Raw genomic sequence first — 15,204 nt, forward strand, 5'->3', positions numbered from 1 at the left:
CCATATGCCACGGGAGTAGCCCAAGAAATGGCAAAAAAAAAAAAAAAAGACAATAATAAAAGCTTTTCTGGAGTTCCCACCTTGGTGCAGTGGGTTAAGGATCCAGCGCTGCCACAGCTATAGTGCAGATCACAGCTGTAGCTCAGATCTGATAACCTGACCCGGGAATTTCTATATGCCACAGGTGAGGCCAAAAAAAAAAATTTTTTTTTTAATGTGACATCTTGGATTGGAGCAATGAAGATGGAGAGGAGATATTCAGATGTGAGATATATTTTAGAGGTAGAATGGATAGAAGCAACAGGGAGATTAGATATGGAGGCTGAAGGAAAATAGAAATCAAGAAAAAACAGATTTTTTGGCTGGACAAAACAGGCAGATCTTCTGAGACAGAAAAGACTGAAAAACGTTTTTGGAGAGGCAGGGGGGATAGGCAGGGAATTAAGGATTTCTGCCTTAAACAAGTTAAATCTGATAGGCCTATGAGAAATCTGAATGAGGATTACCCAAGAAAACTGGCCAGTGGAGAAGAATTATTTGTACATTCCACAAGAGAGCTTAAAGGGAACGCAGATCATCTTGCTGCAATTCCACATGCGACAGAAACACCTTCAAGCATTTATTTAATCACATAGTGTTGTTATTATGTGTAAAAGGCCTGGCCCACTGCATAACCCAAATTTAGGTTAATGGAGCCAGGAGGGTTTCCAAAAATGTACTGCTTTAAAACCAAAGGTGTGCTCAGAATAACATATGGATCTTAAAAAAAAAAAAAAAAAAAAATACATAGATCCAAGCCCTACTCCAAACCTCCTAAGACTCAAAGGGTGGAGCACAGGCACCTACACTGTTTTCAAGTACCTCTGGTGACAGTAATGGGCATCCCTAACAGTAAAGGGCACACTGGGATAATGGTCCAAGAAGTCCTAAGTAAGAACGTATGTGCAGGGAGTTCCCTGGTGGCACAGCAGGTTAAAGATCTGGCATTGCCACTGAAGAGGCTTGGGCTGCTGCTGCGGCGTGCAGAGTTCCATCCCTGGCCCGGGAACTTTCACATGCCACAGGCATGGCCAAAAAAGAAAGAAAAGAAGAAAAGGAGGAAGGACGGATGGATGTCTAAACATAAGGTATGCGGCTCAGGAGAGACGATACTGGGAAAATGTGAAGTCCAACAATAAAGAACTAGACCGAGAGAAATAAATATGCTCACAGGATTCGGGGAGGGGAAAAAGTACAGCCACATCTGAGAGAGCTCAGTGAGATCACCACACGGAAAGCCCCTTTCAGACGGCATACTGAAGGGGCCGCAAAACCAGCCTGCGGGTTTCTAGAGAGCAGTTTACGAAGCCCTCAGAGTAGAGCCCATTTTCAAACTTCAGTTGTTCAAGGTGGTGCTTGACAGATCCTGGCAAAACTGACTTCTCTGGAGAATCTCTCCTGGAAACAGTTCAAGTAATCAGCACGAAAAGCAAGCGTCGGGGCATAGAGGTATTGTTTCCTCCAAGACAGTCCTGTCAGATATAACCTGGGAGGACAGAAGAGATCTTATCTGTACTGTCTGTCCCGGTAACCTCTAGCCATGAGGGGCTAATGATCACTTGAAATGTGGCTAAGTGTGTCCAAGGAACTGAGATGTTGTTTAGTTTTATTTAATTTTACTTAAAGTTAAATTGCCACAGCCGACTGGAGGCTACTGCACTGGACAGCACAGCTCTAGAGAGCTCCTTCCAGCTTTGTCAATAAATCACTACAGGAGTTCTCTTGTGCTGCAGTGGGTTAAGAATCAGTACTGTCACTGCAGCGGCTTGGGTCACGTCCCGGGCCCAGAACTTCCATATGCCATGGGCACAGCCAAAAAAAAAAGTCTCTATGAAGTTTAAAACAATGATAGAGTGATGGAGACCCCACTGTGGTTCAGCAAGTTAAGAACCTGACCAGTATCCACAAGGATGCAGGTTTGATGCCTGGCCTCGTTCATGAGTTAAGGATCCAGCACTTCTGCAAGCTGTGGTGCAGGCCAGCAACTGCAGCTCCAATTTGACCCCTAGCCTGGGAACCTCCACATGCCTTGGGTGGGGCCTTAAAAAGACAAAAGAAAAAAAAAAAAAAAAAAAGAAAAGAAAGAAAAGAAAAAGAAAGACTAAGAGAAATCAACAAAATAATCCCATTTAAATGTAACCAAGGAGGTAAAAGACTTGCACACTGAAAATTATAAGTTACTGATGAAAGAAACTGAGAAGACACAAAGAAATATAAAAATATTCTATGCTCATGGATTGGAAAAATTAATATTATTAAAATATCTATATCACCCAAAGCTATATACAGATTCAGTGTAATCCTTAGCAAAATTCCAATGACATTTTTTCAAAGAAATAGACCAATCTTAAAATTTGAATGGAACCACAAAAGATCCTGAGTACCCAAAGCAATTTTGAGAAAGAACAAAAAATCTAGAGGTACCACACTCCCTAATTGCAAACATTACAAAGCCATAGTAATCAAAATAGTATGGTCTTGGCAGTAAACCAAATACATACATCAGTGGAATCCACACAATACGGTCAATTAATTTATGACAAAGGAGGCAGGAACATATAATAAAGGATGGTCTCTTTCACAAATAGTGTTGGGGAAAAAGAACAGCTACATACACAAGAATGAAATCAGACCACTATCTTATACCATCCGCAAAAACTAACTCAAAGTGGATTAAAGATTTGAATGTAAAACCTGAAACCATAAAACTCACAGAAGAAAATACAGGCACAAGCTACTTGACATCAGTCTTGGTGATGAATTTTTGGATCGGGCAGCAAACGCAAAAATAAACAAGTGGGACTAGATCAAACCAAAAAGCTTCTACACAGTAAAGGACACTATCTACAAAATGAAAAGAAACCGTACTGAATACAAGGAAATTATCTGCAAATCATACACTGGATAAACAGTTAATATCCAAAATATACAAAGCACTCATAAAACTCAATAGCAAAAGAGCCAAAATCCAATTTAAAAATGGGTAGAGGATCTGAATAGAGATGTTTTTTCAAAAAGAGTCTTAAGGATGGTCAACAGGGACTCAAAAAGAAGCTCAACATCACACATCAGGGAAATGCAATTCAAACCACAATGGAAATTCCCTTGTGGTGCAGCAGGTTAAGGATCCAGTGTTGCCACTGCAGCGGCCTGGGTTGATGCTATGGTGCAGGTTTGATCCCTGGCCTGGAAACTTCCACATGCCACGGGTGCAACTAAAAAAAAAGAAATAACAAGTGCTGGTGAGGATGTGGAGAAAAGGGAATACTCAAACACTCTTGTGCACTGTTGGTGGGAGCATAAACTGGCGCAATCTCTAAGGAAAACACTATGGAGGTTCCTCAAAAAATTAAAAACAGAATTACCACATAATCCATCAATTCCACTTGTGGGTACCGATCTAAACAAAAACATTAATTTGAAAAGATATATGCAGCCCCATGTTCATTACAGCATTATTTACAATAGCCAAGATATGGAAACAACCTAAGTATGCACTGATGGATAAAGGAACAAAGAAGATGTGGTATAAGTATACAATGGAATATTATTCAGCAATAAAAAAGAATGAAATCTTGCCATTTGCAACAACATGGATAGACCTTGAGCAAATTATGCTAAGTGGAGGTTAAGTCAGACAGAGAAAAACAAATACTGCATGATTTCACTTATATGTAGACTCTAAAGACAAAACCAAAATCATGTAAACAGAGAACAGAATGACGGCTACCAGAGAAAAGGGGATGGTGGGGAGTGGGTGAAATAGGTGAGGGGGGGTCAAGAGGTACAAACTTTCAGTTATAAAATAAAGAAGCCACAGGGATGTAAAGCACAGCATGGTGACTACAGTCAAGCACACTGCAGAGCATACTTGCAAATGGCCAAGAGAGTAAATCCTACAAGTTAACTTTGTATGGTGACAGGTGCTAACTAGACTTATTGTGGTGGTCACTTCACAGTGTATACAAATACTGAATCATGATGCTGTCCACCTGAAACCAACATAATATTTTATGTCAATTACATCTCAAAAAATTTTAGAAGATGCAAATGTCTCACAAATACCATGTTCCATTAAAGCAATACTGCAAGAAAAAATTTTTTTTCTCTTTTTAGGGCCTCACCCATGGCATATGGAAGCTCCCAGGCTAGGGATCAAATCGGAGCTGTAGCTGCTGGCCTACACCCCAGCTCATGGCAACACCAGGTCCTTAACTGGCTGAGCAAGGCCAGGCATCAAACCTGCACCCTCATGGATACTAGTCAGGTTTGTTACTGCTGAGCCACAACGTGAACTCCAAGAAAATGTTTTGTTTCCATTTTAATTTAAAACTCAAAATATTTAAACCCAGAACCACCATTCTGCTCAGAAGAATAAAAAATGTGCGTTCTCTTGCTTTTCCCCATCACACATATATTTCCCAAAGAATTTCAAAGAAATCTCCCACGTGAATTTCTAAGTGAACATCTCTAAAGATTTTTAGAGAACTTATAAAGCGCTTACACATGCACTATTTCACTGGATTCCCAAAATAATCACACGTAACCAAAAGAAGTATTCTCATCAGCTCTTACAGATGAAGAAATTAAGGCTCAATGAAGTTGAAGTCCTAAAGCCCCTAAGTGGCCAAGTCAGACTTCCAAGGTCACTCATTTTCCTCCAAGTCCTACGCTCTTACATAGACCACAGAGCGAGCAACCAATAACGGGGTAATGTCGGAATTCCCGTTGCAGGGCAGTGGAAACGAATCTGACTAGTATCCATGAGGACTCGGGTTTGATCCCTGGCCTCACTAGGTGGGTTAAGGATCCGATGCTGCCGTGAGCTGTGGTGTAGGTGGCAGACGCGGCTTGAATCCCAAGTTGCTGTGGCTGTGGTGCAGGCTGGCAGCTGTAGCTCGGATTTGATCCCTACCCTGGGAACTTCCATATGCCATGGAAGCGGCCCTATAAAAACCAAAACCAAAACCAAAACCAAAACCAGGGTAATATCAAGCCTCAAAAAGACATTTCAAGAGGGAGGGCAGGGAGTTTCCATTGTGGTGGAGCAGAAACAAATCTGACCAGGAACCATGAGGTTGTGCGTTCGATCCCTGGCTTCGATCAGTGGGTTAAGGACCTGGCATTGCCATGAGCTGTGGTGTAGGTCGCAGATGTGGCTTGGATCCCACACTGCTGTGGCTGTGGCCGGCAGCTACAGCTCCGATTGGACCTCTAGCCTGGGAACCTCCATATGCGCAGGTGCAGCCCTAAAAAGCAAAAAAAAAAAAAAAAGGGGGAGGGCTTGTTACAGCATCAGTGCATCAGTGTTCTTATTTCTGCTTTGCTTTAAATATACATGCTGCCTCAAAGAATTCCTCCCCAAAAAAGGTATGTGTATATAAACAGACAGACCTAGAGATAAAGCAAATACAGCAAACTGTTAACAACTGGTGGATCTAAGTGAATAGTTCACAGATGTTCATTGTACTATTCCTTGCAACTTTTCTTGAGGTTTGAAATTTTTCAATATACAAAGTTTGAGGAAAAAAAAAAATACCTGCTGTCTTTGTCCGTTCTTTCATTTATGAGGGGAATCCATCGACTTGTTACCTAAAATGAAAATTAACAAGAGCTAAGCCATGATAAGAAAAATGTTCCACCCTTGGACCTCTAAAATTCTAAACTGAGAACCAATTTTGAAAGTGCCCCTACTGAAATTCAACAAAATATGGTGAAAAAAGTCATAATTCATACCTTATCAATAGAGTGCTTGTTGTTAACAGCATAAACTATGCAGATGACATTAGCCTATAAGAAAAATTAACAAACTGATGGCATTTTAAAAGAATACAAATGTAAACAGTAACATTTAATTACCCATTAGTTAATATATCAGGGCCAAAGGAAGGACAAAATCTTAAAACTAAAATACTGAAGTTCCTGTCATGTCTCAGTGGTTAACAAACCCAACTAGCATCCATGAGGACATAGGCTCGATCCCTGGCCTCGCTCAGTGGATTAAGGATCTGGCATTGCCATGAGCTGTGGTGTAGGTCAACGATGTAGCTCAGATCCCGAGTTGCTGTGTCTGTGGCGTAGGCCAATGGCTACAGCTCGGATTCGACCCCTAGCCTGGGAACCTCCATATGCCGCTGGTGAGGCCCTCAAAGACAAAAAAAAAAAAAAAAGGACAAAAATAAAATAAAATACTTAGCATGCCTCTAAGAGGAAAAAGTTCCTAAGGATTTAGAGCAAAAATACAAACTCAAAGTCAGCAGTAACAAGGAGGTCCTATCGTGGCTCAGAGGTATTGAACCCAAGCAATTTCCATGAGGACATAGGTTCAATCCTTGGCCTCCCTCAGTGGGTTAAGGATCCAGCATTGCCGTGAGCTGTGGTGGAGGTCGCAGAAGCAGCTCAGATCTAGCGTTGCTGTGGCTGTGGCGCAGGCCAGCAGCTACAGTTCTGATTGGACCCCTACCCTGGGAACCTCCATATGCCTTGGGTACAGTCCTAAAAAAAAAAACAGAAAAAGCTTTCCTGGTAAGTGAGAGAATGAAATGGTAGACTCACAGAACCATCACTGTTTTCCTACAAAAAAACCTCCAACTATTTTTTTTAACTCACCTGTGATATTTCTTGATGAAGTTGTTCATCACTCTGTTCTGCTTCTACAAATGACAGTCAGAATTTTTTTCATATTTTAAACACTTTCATAATAAATAATGGCCAACCTAAAATCCATTCAACACCCATCTAACATCCCTCAAAACACCCCTCATGCCTCAGGTCATTTACATGATGGGGTGTCAGACAATGTGGCAAAGACAAGGGCAAGCCAGAGAAGGGAGAGTTGAACTATGATAAGGAAGCGGGCTGGCACCAAAAGACACGTCTACACAAAGATAACTCGGGCACAGAAGAGCAGAAGGCATTGTGTGATCAATCTGGGCTGGCATCTGATCCCAAATTGAGAAGGGTCCGGCAAAAGAAATCAGAAACCCAAGCTAGTAGGTGGGGTGCTGAAGAGTCAGAAGACCAGACAAAGAGACTATACACACAGGGTCAAAAAGCCAGGTGAGAATCTGAGCAACACAAGCTTAGGATGTAGATAGCAGATATGAGTAATCTTAGCCAGGCCTAAAGTAAAACTAGAGCATGACAGTAAAGTGTCAAGAACTTTCTCACTAGTCCACACCTCTAGCTAGAACTTGTCTCAATGGGTGGATGTGCCTATGATGCCCCAGGGGCGGGGGACAGGCATGATATACAGCTCGGATGGAGAAGCAAACGAATGAAGAGCAAAGCAATCATGGACATATTAATTTAGATCATGTTAAATGTTCCTCCCCCCAAAATGCATGTAATTTCTGTCATACAAACTAATATCAAAATGAGTACAATGGTATTTCAGTTTATGCTAAATAATTGGCCATATTTTAAACATCTTCTTATAAGACTTCAATTCTAATACTGAAGAGAATCTAAGTATGTGGCTACCCATCCTGAAAAGGGATAATTCCGCATATAAAGCTAATTATTAAGACCAAGGGTAGCAGAAAGCTTTCAACTCCCCCAGCTTCTAGAACAGTGCTGTCCAAGAGAAATATGATACAAGCCAAATACGTAATTTTTAATTTTCTAGTAGTCACCTCAAAGTAAAAATGAACAGTTAAAATGACTTTAACCCAAAATATCAAAAATACTAAAATTTCAACACATAATCAATAAAAAATTATGAGGATATTGTACATTCCTTTTTGCATACTAACTCTTCTAAATCCACTTATATTTTATACTTAGAGCACATTTCAAATTAGTCCAGACACATTTTAAGTGTTCAACAGTCAAATGTATCAGACTGCACAGTTCTGATTTCATTTTTAGAATATATGGAACACCAATTCAGCAAAACAAAGTATTACCAATGGAGTTATACCCATTTTTAAAAATAGACTTTATTTCCTAGAGTAGTTTTAGGTACAAGCAAAACTGGGTGGAAGGTACAGCGATTTCCCATATAGCTCCTGCCTTTACATAGCTTCCCCCATTATCAACACTTCTCGTCTAGAGTGGTACATCTGTAACAACTGACTCTTTTTTTTCCCAAACGAAGACCCAGAACAAAGCAAAAGAATATAATGATTAAAAAGTAAGTACTAGTATGGAGTTCCCGTCGTGACGCAGTGGTTAACGAATCCGACTAGGAACCATGAGGTTGCGGGTTCGGTCCCTGCCCTTGCTCAGTGGGTTCACGATCCGGCGTTGCCGTGAGCTGTGGTGTAGGTTGCAGACTCGGCTTGGATCCCGCGTTGCTGTGGCTCTAGTGTAGGCCGGTGGCTACAGCTCCAATTCGACCCCTAGCCTGGGAACCTCCATATGCCGCGGGAGTGGCCCAAGAAATAGCAAAAAGCCAAAAAAAAAAAAAGTAAGTAGTAGTAGAAAAATTTTACATTACTAAAAAGCAATACAGATAACAATTTTAACCCCTTTTTTTTTTTTAAGGAAAAATCTGACAAACTCAACAAATTTTCACATTAGAACTCTTTCTACAGTATCAGAGCATACCTGAATGCCTGACAACAAAATTACCCCAAAGCTTCTCTCCGTAAACAGAGTATTCAGGGATGGTACGACTCATCTGGTCATTTTTCACCCCTCCTTTCTTTCTGTTATTACGGAACCCAACTTAGCGAATTAGGGGCAGAGAACCGCATGGTGGAGGCTTTATGTGGGGTTTGGGGTGGCAGGGAGACATAAATGAGACAGGAACGGTGAATGATTATTTACTGCTGGAGAAAAAGGGCCACCCCTCCTTAACCATCTTTTAAAGCTCAGTTAAGTACCGTTTTAAGGGCTGTGAAATTAACTCTACCGCTCCACCCACAGAAGATATGCACTACCTGAGTAGTCTACGATGTGTGTCGGAACCCTCTCAGGGGTGACATCAGCTGGGATGGTGATTTCTTCTGCCCGAGGAGGAACCTTCGTTTGCAAACAAATATAAAAAAGGAAGAATCTTTGAATACTATCAAACTTACTAATGCAATATGTAAATTTATCCATATATTAGCCCCTTTGCCCATACTTACCTTTACAGGTATTTACTATACTTGTAAATGCTTATTTTTGTGCTTTACCACAGATGAATACTTATATTAAAGTTATAATGATAAAACACTTTTTAATTTTTTTTGTTTCCGTTTCTTTTTTTTTTTTTTTTTCTTTTTAGGGCTACACCTGTGGCATAAGGAAGTTCCCAGGTTAGAGATCAAACTGGAGCTGCAGCTGCAGGCCTGTGCCATAGCCACAGCCACAGCGGATCCAAGCCACACCTGCAACCTACTGGGCAGCCTGCAGCAATGCTTTAGACCAGGGATAGAACCCACATCCTCATGGGATACTATGTCTGGTTCCTAATCCAGTAAGCCAAAACAGGAACTCAAAACACATTTAAAAAAATATATATACTTTTTCTTTTTCTTTCTTTTTCTTGGTCTGCCTGCAGCATATGGAGTTCCCAGGCCAGGAAGCAGGTCTGAGCTGCAGTTGCGACCTAAGCCACAGCTGTGGCAACACTAGATCCTTAACCCACTGTGCCAGGCTGGGGAATCAAACCTGTGTCCCAGCACTCCCAAGACACCGCCAATTCCCACTGCACCACAGGGGAACTCCAAAATTAGATTTTTTTTTTTTTTTTTTTTTTGCCTTTTTAGGGCAGCACCTACGGCATATGGAGGTTCTCAGGCTAGGGGTTGAATCGGAGCTGTTGCCACCACAGCAACACCAGATCTGAGCCATGTCTTTGGCTTATACGACAGCTCATGGCAACGCCAGATCCTTACCCCACCGAGTGAAGCCAGGGATCGAACCCACAACCTCATGGTTCCTAGTCAGATTCGTTTCCGCTGAGCCATGACGGGAACTCCCGAATTAGATTTTTTAATTTGGAAAATGATCAGGTGGATAATATTAGAGGTTTTCAAATATGTGTGTCAGAATCCTAATGGTTCTAACACCTCACAGACTGGGGAGCGCCAGATAGCAGGCAGGTGGGGAGTGAGACCTTCACTCTTACTTCAACTAAAGGAATATTTATGTTTTATATTCTGGACTTATGCATAACATTTAATTTTTAAGAGAGGATGATGCAGCTTAGACGAGCTGATATCCCTTTTCAGCCCCCCACTCAGAACTAGGTTCTTTCTCCTATACTACATTTCAGAGATGTCTTGTAAAAACTAACGTGAGCCTTTTTAAAAGTCGTAACTATCAGAAAAGAAACACATGCGAAAAATCGTAGAATTTATTTTAACTCAATTTTGATAAAATTAAAAAAATTTTAAATATAGGAAAGGGGGAGTTCCTGTTGTGGCTCAGTAGTAAGAACCCGACCAGTATCCATGAGGACGCAGGTTTGATTCCTGGCCTCACTCAGTGGTGAAATGATCCGGCGTTGCCATGAGCTGTGATGTAGGTCACAGATGTGGCTCAGATCCCGAGTTGTTGTAGTGTAGGCCGGCAGCTCCAATTCGATCCCCTAGCCTGGGACGTTCCATATGCCACAGATGCAGCCCTAAAAAGACAAAATAAAAAAAAAAAAAGAAGAAGAAAAAGAAAAAAGAAAAGAAAAGAAAGAAACACATAAACAGAGGAAAGAAATCAAAATGTTTACCTCTTCTGGGAATTCTTCACTGACCAGAGACATAATCAGTGACGTCTTCCCAACTCTAGCTGTGAAAACAAAAAAGGATTACTTGAATAAAGTATTTACAGTCTGCATAAGCTCAAATTTTGCAACCCACATAGGAAAGTCTGTTATTGATTAGCTAAGATTAGAAGCATCCAAATTACCAAGTCTTAGCATAATACTTAAATCTTTTCTTCTGCTTAGAAAACTTACATATACTTATTGTTTAAAACCAAAAATTATCAAAATATGTAAAAGTAAAAATCTATCATAGTATCTTCCATTAATAGTTTAATATATGTAGCCTCCCAGATTTTCCTACACTTAGAGAAACATATTATGATAATTTACCAGAGTAGAATGAGAGTATCTGTACTATTTTTCAATCTTCCTTTATTACTTAATCATGAATTTGGGCAGTATTCCACATCAATATTTTAAATCTCCTGGGAGATGTAAAGGGAAAGTTATTATTTAATATATAGAGCTTTTGCTGGAGATAAAGAAAAAGTTTTAGATATAGAAAGTGGTAATGGTTATACAACATTGTGAGCATATTAATACCCCTGAAACATACACTCATAAAAGACTAAAATGTTAAATATTGTTTTGAAAATATACCTATTTTTTTAGGTGCACCTGTGGCATGCAGTAGTCTCCCGACCAGGGATCGAACCCACGCCAGAGAGCGGCAATGCTGGATCCTTAGCTGCTAAGCCACCAGGAAACCCCTTGTTTTGCATATTTTATCATAATTTTAAAAACAGCAATAATAAATGTACTTTATACTAACATTTAAAAAGCCTCCTACATTATCTTTTGATGGCTGTATTAAGAATTCATTGTATGACATGTCATAATTTATTAATGTAATCTCCTAACAGTGAACAGTATTCAAATTTTCATACCACAATGAGCATTCTATAGGGTAAATTCCTAATAAGTGGAACTCGGGTTGGCATGCATGATACATTTTTTTTTTTCCTTTTTAAGGCCACACCTGTGGCATATGGAAGTTCCCAGGCTAGGGGTCAAATTGGAGCTACAGCTGCCAACCTATACCACAGCCACAGCAACGCCAGACCCCTGACTGAGCGAGGTCAGGGATGGAACTTACATCCTCATGGATACTAGTCAGATTCGTTTCCACTGTCCCATGTCAGGAACTCCGATATTTTTTGTTTTTAACAGACACTGTTAGATTACCTCCAAAAAAAGAATAAACTAATTTACATCCTCACCAAGAGAAGATCAGTGTCTATTTCTGTAAATCTTTACATCCTTTCTTTTTTAGGGTAACATACTTAAGGGTTAGTAAGAGTAAAGAAACTTCCCTGGAGGTCCTAGGTCCCTTCATGGCTCAGCAGTCAACGATCTCAACTAGGATCCATGAGGATGCAGGTTTGATCCCTGGCCTCGCTCAGCAGGTTAAGGATCCAGCGTTGCTGTGAGCTGAGGTGTAGTAGGTACACAGACGCGGCTTGGATCCCAAGTTGCTGTGGCTGTGGTGTAGGCTGGCAGCTGTAGCTCGGCTTTGACCCCTAGCCTGGGAACTTCCATGTGCCACGGGTGCAACCCTAAAAAGCCCAAAAAGAAAAGAGAGAGAGAGAGAGAAAAGAAACACTCCTGTTACAGTTTCTAACTTGGCATTTTTTTTCATGCACAAACTTAAATTCTTCATTTTCTCTCTAAAACTTGCCTTTCATTGCCATCACTTTCTGATCATATAATTACTATTGTTAGATATTCAAATGCTTATCAACTGAATCTTTTTGTGATTCTAGAGGAAAACAGTCCACCTGTCTATTTATCTCTGCCATAATAGCAAATCAGAGTTTTCAAAAGTTAAGTCTAAATACAAAAGAACTAGAAAACATTAAAGACACTCACATGCCTTTTCTGAATGACCAAAAGAAAGCATGACTAAACACAAGTCAAGTCTCTGGCTGGAAAGGACGGGACTGGTCAAAACAGCTTGCAGGGGACGCTGCAGACAAGTGGGCGCTCCTGACACAGGGCACGGCAAACCCTTACCAGGTGTCTTCTAGCCCTGACTTCTTCAATCTTTTCCATGTACACGTGTGGGAAGGCTTGGGCCTTCCTCAAATGGCTGACAGTAACACGACAGCTCCCTGAGTCCGTGACTCCAGAGCCATCATCTCAGAACTGCTACTGAGGTCAGCTTATCCAGCTCCCCACAAAAATGTCAGGTGAAGAGCCTGGGACGCAGACACACTGATTTTCTCATGATCTCACTAAAGGATTAGTAGCAGACCTAAGGGAATAATCCATCTCCTGACAGATGGGTAGTATTCTTTCTCTTTCTATGCCACACTTCAAAAAATTTTGCTGGCCGGAGTTCCTGCTGTGACTCAGTGGTTAACAAACCCAACAAGCAACCATGAGGTTTTGGGTTCGAATCCTGGCCTCGCTGAGTGGTTGAAGGATCCGGTGTTGCTGTGAGCTGTGGTGCAGGTCACAGACCTGGCTCGGATCCTGTGATCCGAGGCTGTGGTGTAGGCCAGCAGCTACGGCTCCAATTTGACCCCTAGCCTGGGAACCTCGATATGCCGCAGGTGAGACCCTAAAAAGACAAAAGGAAAAAAAAATTTTTTGTTGTTGTTGTTGTTGTTAAGAGTTCCCATCGTGGCACAGCGGAAACAAATCCAACTAGGAACTATGAGGTTGTGGGTTTGATCCCTGGCTTTGCTCAGCAGGTAAGGATCTGGCATTGAGCTGTGGTGTCGGTCAAAGATGCAGCTCAGATCTGGCGTTGCTGTGGTTGTGATGTAGGCTGGCAGCTGCAGCTCTGATTAGACCCCTTGCCTGGGAACCTCCATATGCCACGGGGGTTGCCCTAAAAAGCACACACACACAAAATTGTCAACTCAAGTTAGTAATACAGAAAAGGAATGGTGACCACAAAAGTCAGCAAACACCGCATACACCAATACTACGTCAAGTTAAATAAAATATCCACTGATTCACTGGTGACTAAGCCAGCAGCTCTGACACAATTTTTAAAAAATTTATTTTCAGAATATTTCAGACTTAACAGAAATACTGCAAATTAATACAAAGGAGTCATGTCTAACTTTAACCAAATTCCCCACATGTTAACAGTGTACCACATTTGCATTATTCTCTCTCTCTCCATATATATGTGTGTGTACATTATTTTTCAAAATCAAGATTAAGTTGCAGATATGATGCCCCTTTACCCTTAACCTTTCTAGCATGTATTTCCTAGAAACAAGATCATTCTCTTACATAACCGCAGTGCACTGTCAAAAGGAAATTAACACCAAAACAACACAATTATGTAATCCTCAGACCTTATTCACATCTCACCATTTGTCCCACTATTATCCTCTATAGAAAAGAAAATCTTTTTTTTTTCTTTCCTACCCAGGATCAAAAGTCCCATTTGGTTGTCATGTCTCCTTAGTCTCCTTTAATCCTCAATCTTTATACTTCCATGCACTTCACCTTTTGGGAGACTACAAGCCACTTATTCTGTAAAATCTCTCAACTGGGTTTGTATGATGTTATCCCATGATTAATTTCAGGGTGTGCATTTTTGGCAGAATACACCAGAAGGGCTACTGTGTCCTCCTCAGTGCATCAGAGCAGAAGGCAGATGATGTCAATTTGTTCCATGGCTGGTGATGTTACTGTCATCAACTGGAGGAGGTGGTGTCTGACAGGTTTCTCCACTGTAAAGTTATTTTTTCCTTTCCAATTAAGAAGCATCTCATGAGGAAATACTGTGAGACTATGTAAATTTCCTGTTTCTCAATAAACTTTTGCCTACTAGTTTTAGCAGCCGTTCAAGATTCTTGCCTAAAACAAGGACTGCTACAGTGGTTGCCAGATGATGATCTGCTATCAATCCTTCTATATTACTCTACATTCTACCATAATGTAGACTCCCTTCTAGTTCATGCTATGGTCTCATGGTTTCCTACATTATTCTATGGGTTATAATCCATTACTATCATTGTTGAGAGGCTCCAAGTCCCATCTTACTTTGAAAAATGACATTTGCGCAGGTATAAATTAGCATGTACAATATGATTTTACAAATAAAGACGTATAATTTTTGCTACTAGAAAAGATCAACAAGTACTACTTTAAAAGTCACTTTGGGGGAGATAATAATACCATCTCTTCCAGGTTCCAGTAAGAATTAAACAACATTATATATGTGAAAGTGCTTAGTAGAGTGCCTGGCCCATCAGTGTTTCTCAATAAATAAAGGTTTAACTTTCCCTCTTTAAAAAAAAAAAAAAAAAAGTCAGTTTTGGTAGTAAAAATTGGCATGTTCTAATTTATAGATGGCAAATTAAATTTACTTTAAGTTTGAGGAGTTAAATGCTTCTTTTTTTTTTTTAAACAGCTGCACCCGAGGTATATGGAAGTTCCCAGGCTAGGGGTCAAACTGGAGCTGCAGCTGCCAGCCTACACCACAGCCACAGCAATGCTCAGTGGGA

General features: G+C 40.7%; 1 protein-coding gene across 13 annotated transcripts in view; it reads right to left on the minus strand.

Annotated features, from left to right (window-relative positions):
- The window catches only part of RHOT1 (ras homolog family member T1), a 72,153-nt gene that overhangs the window by 40,916 nt on the left and 16,033 nt on the right, over positions 1 to 15,204 (minus strand). For 7 of the 13 annotated variants that reach the window (XR_014821397.1, XM_003483060.4, XM_005656986.4 and 4 more), the window contains exons 2-6: positions 10,697 to 10,755; positions 8,925 to 9,006; positions 6,649 to 6,692; positions 5,776 to 5,829; positions 5,579 to 5,631 (exon numbers count right to left, since the gene is read on the minus strand). Coding sequence is in view for 6 of the 13 variants with exons in the window: in XM_003483060.4 (XP_003483108.2) it covers positions 5,579 to 5,631; positions 5,776 to 5,829; positions 6,649 to 6,692; positions 8,925 to 9,006; positions 10,697 to 10,755 (292 nt within the window). In the remaining 7 variants the exon portion in view is untranslated. The remainder of the gene's footprint in view (positions 1 to 5,578; positions 5,632 to 5,775; positions 5,830 to 6,648; positions 6,693 to 8,924; positions 9,007 to 10,696; positions 10,756 to 15,204) is intronic. The other 6 variants (XM_084985204.1, XM_084985202.1, XM_084985200.1 and 3 more) reach the window with 1 other exon arrangement.

The sequence above is a fragment of the Sus scrofa genome, chromosome 12 (assembly GCF_054392235.1).
Source record: "Sus scrofa isolate SSC_HxYL_T2T_F1_AM1 chromosome 12, Sscrofa_HxYL_maternal_Yorkshire_Landrace_v2.0, whole genome shotgun sequence".
NCBI lineage: Eukaryota > Metazoa > Chordata > Mammalia > Artiodactyla > Suidae > Sus > Sus scrofa.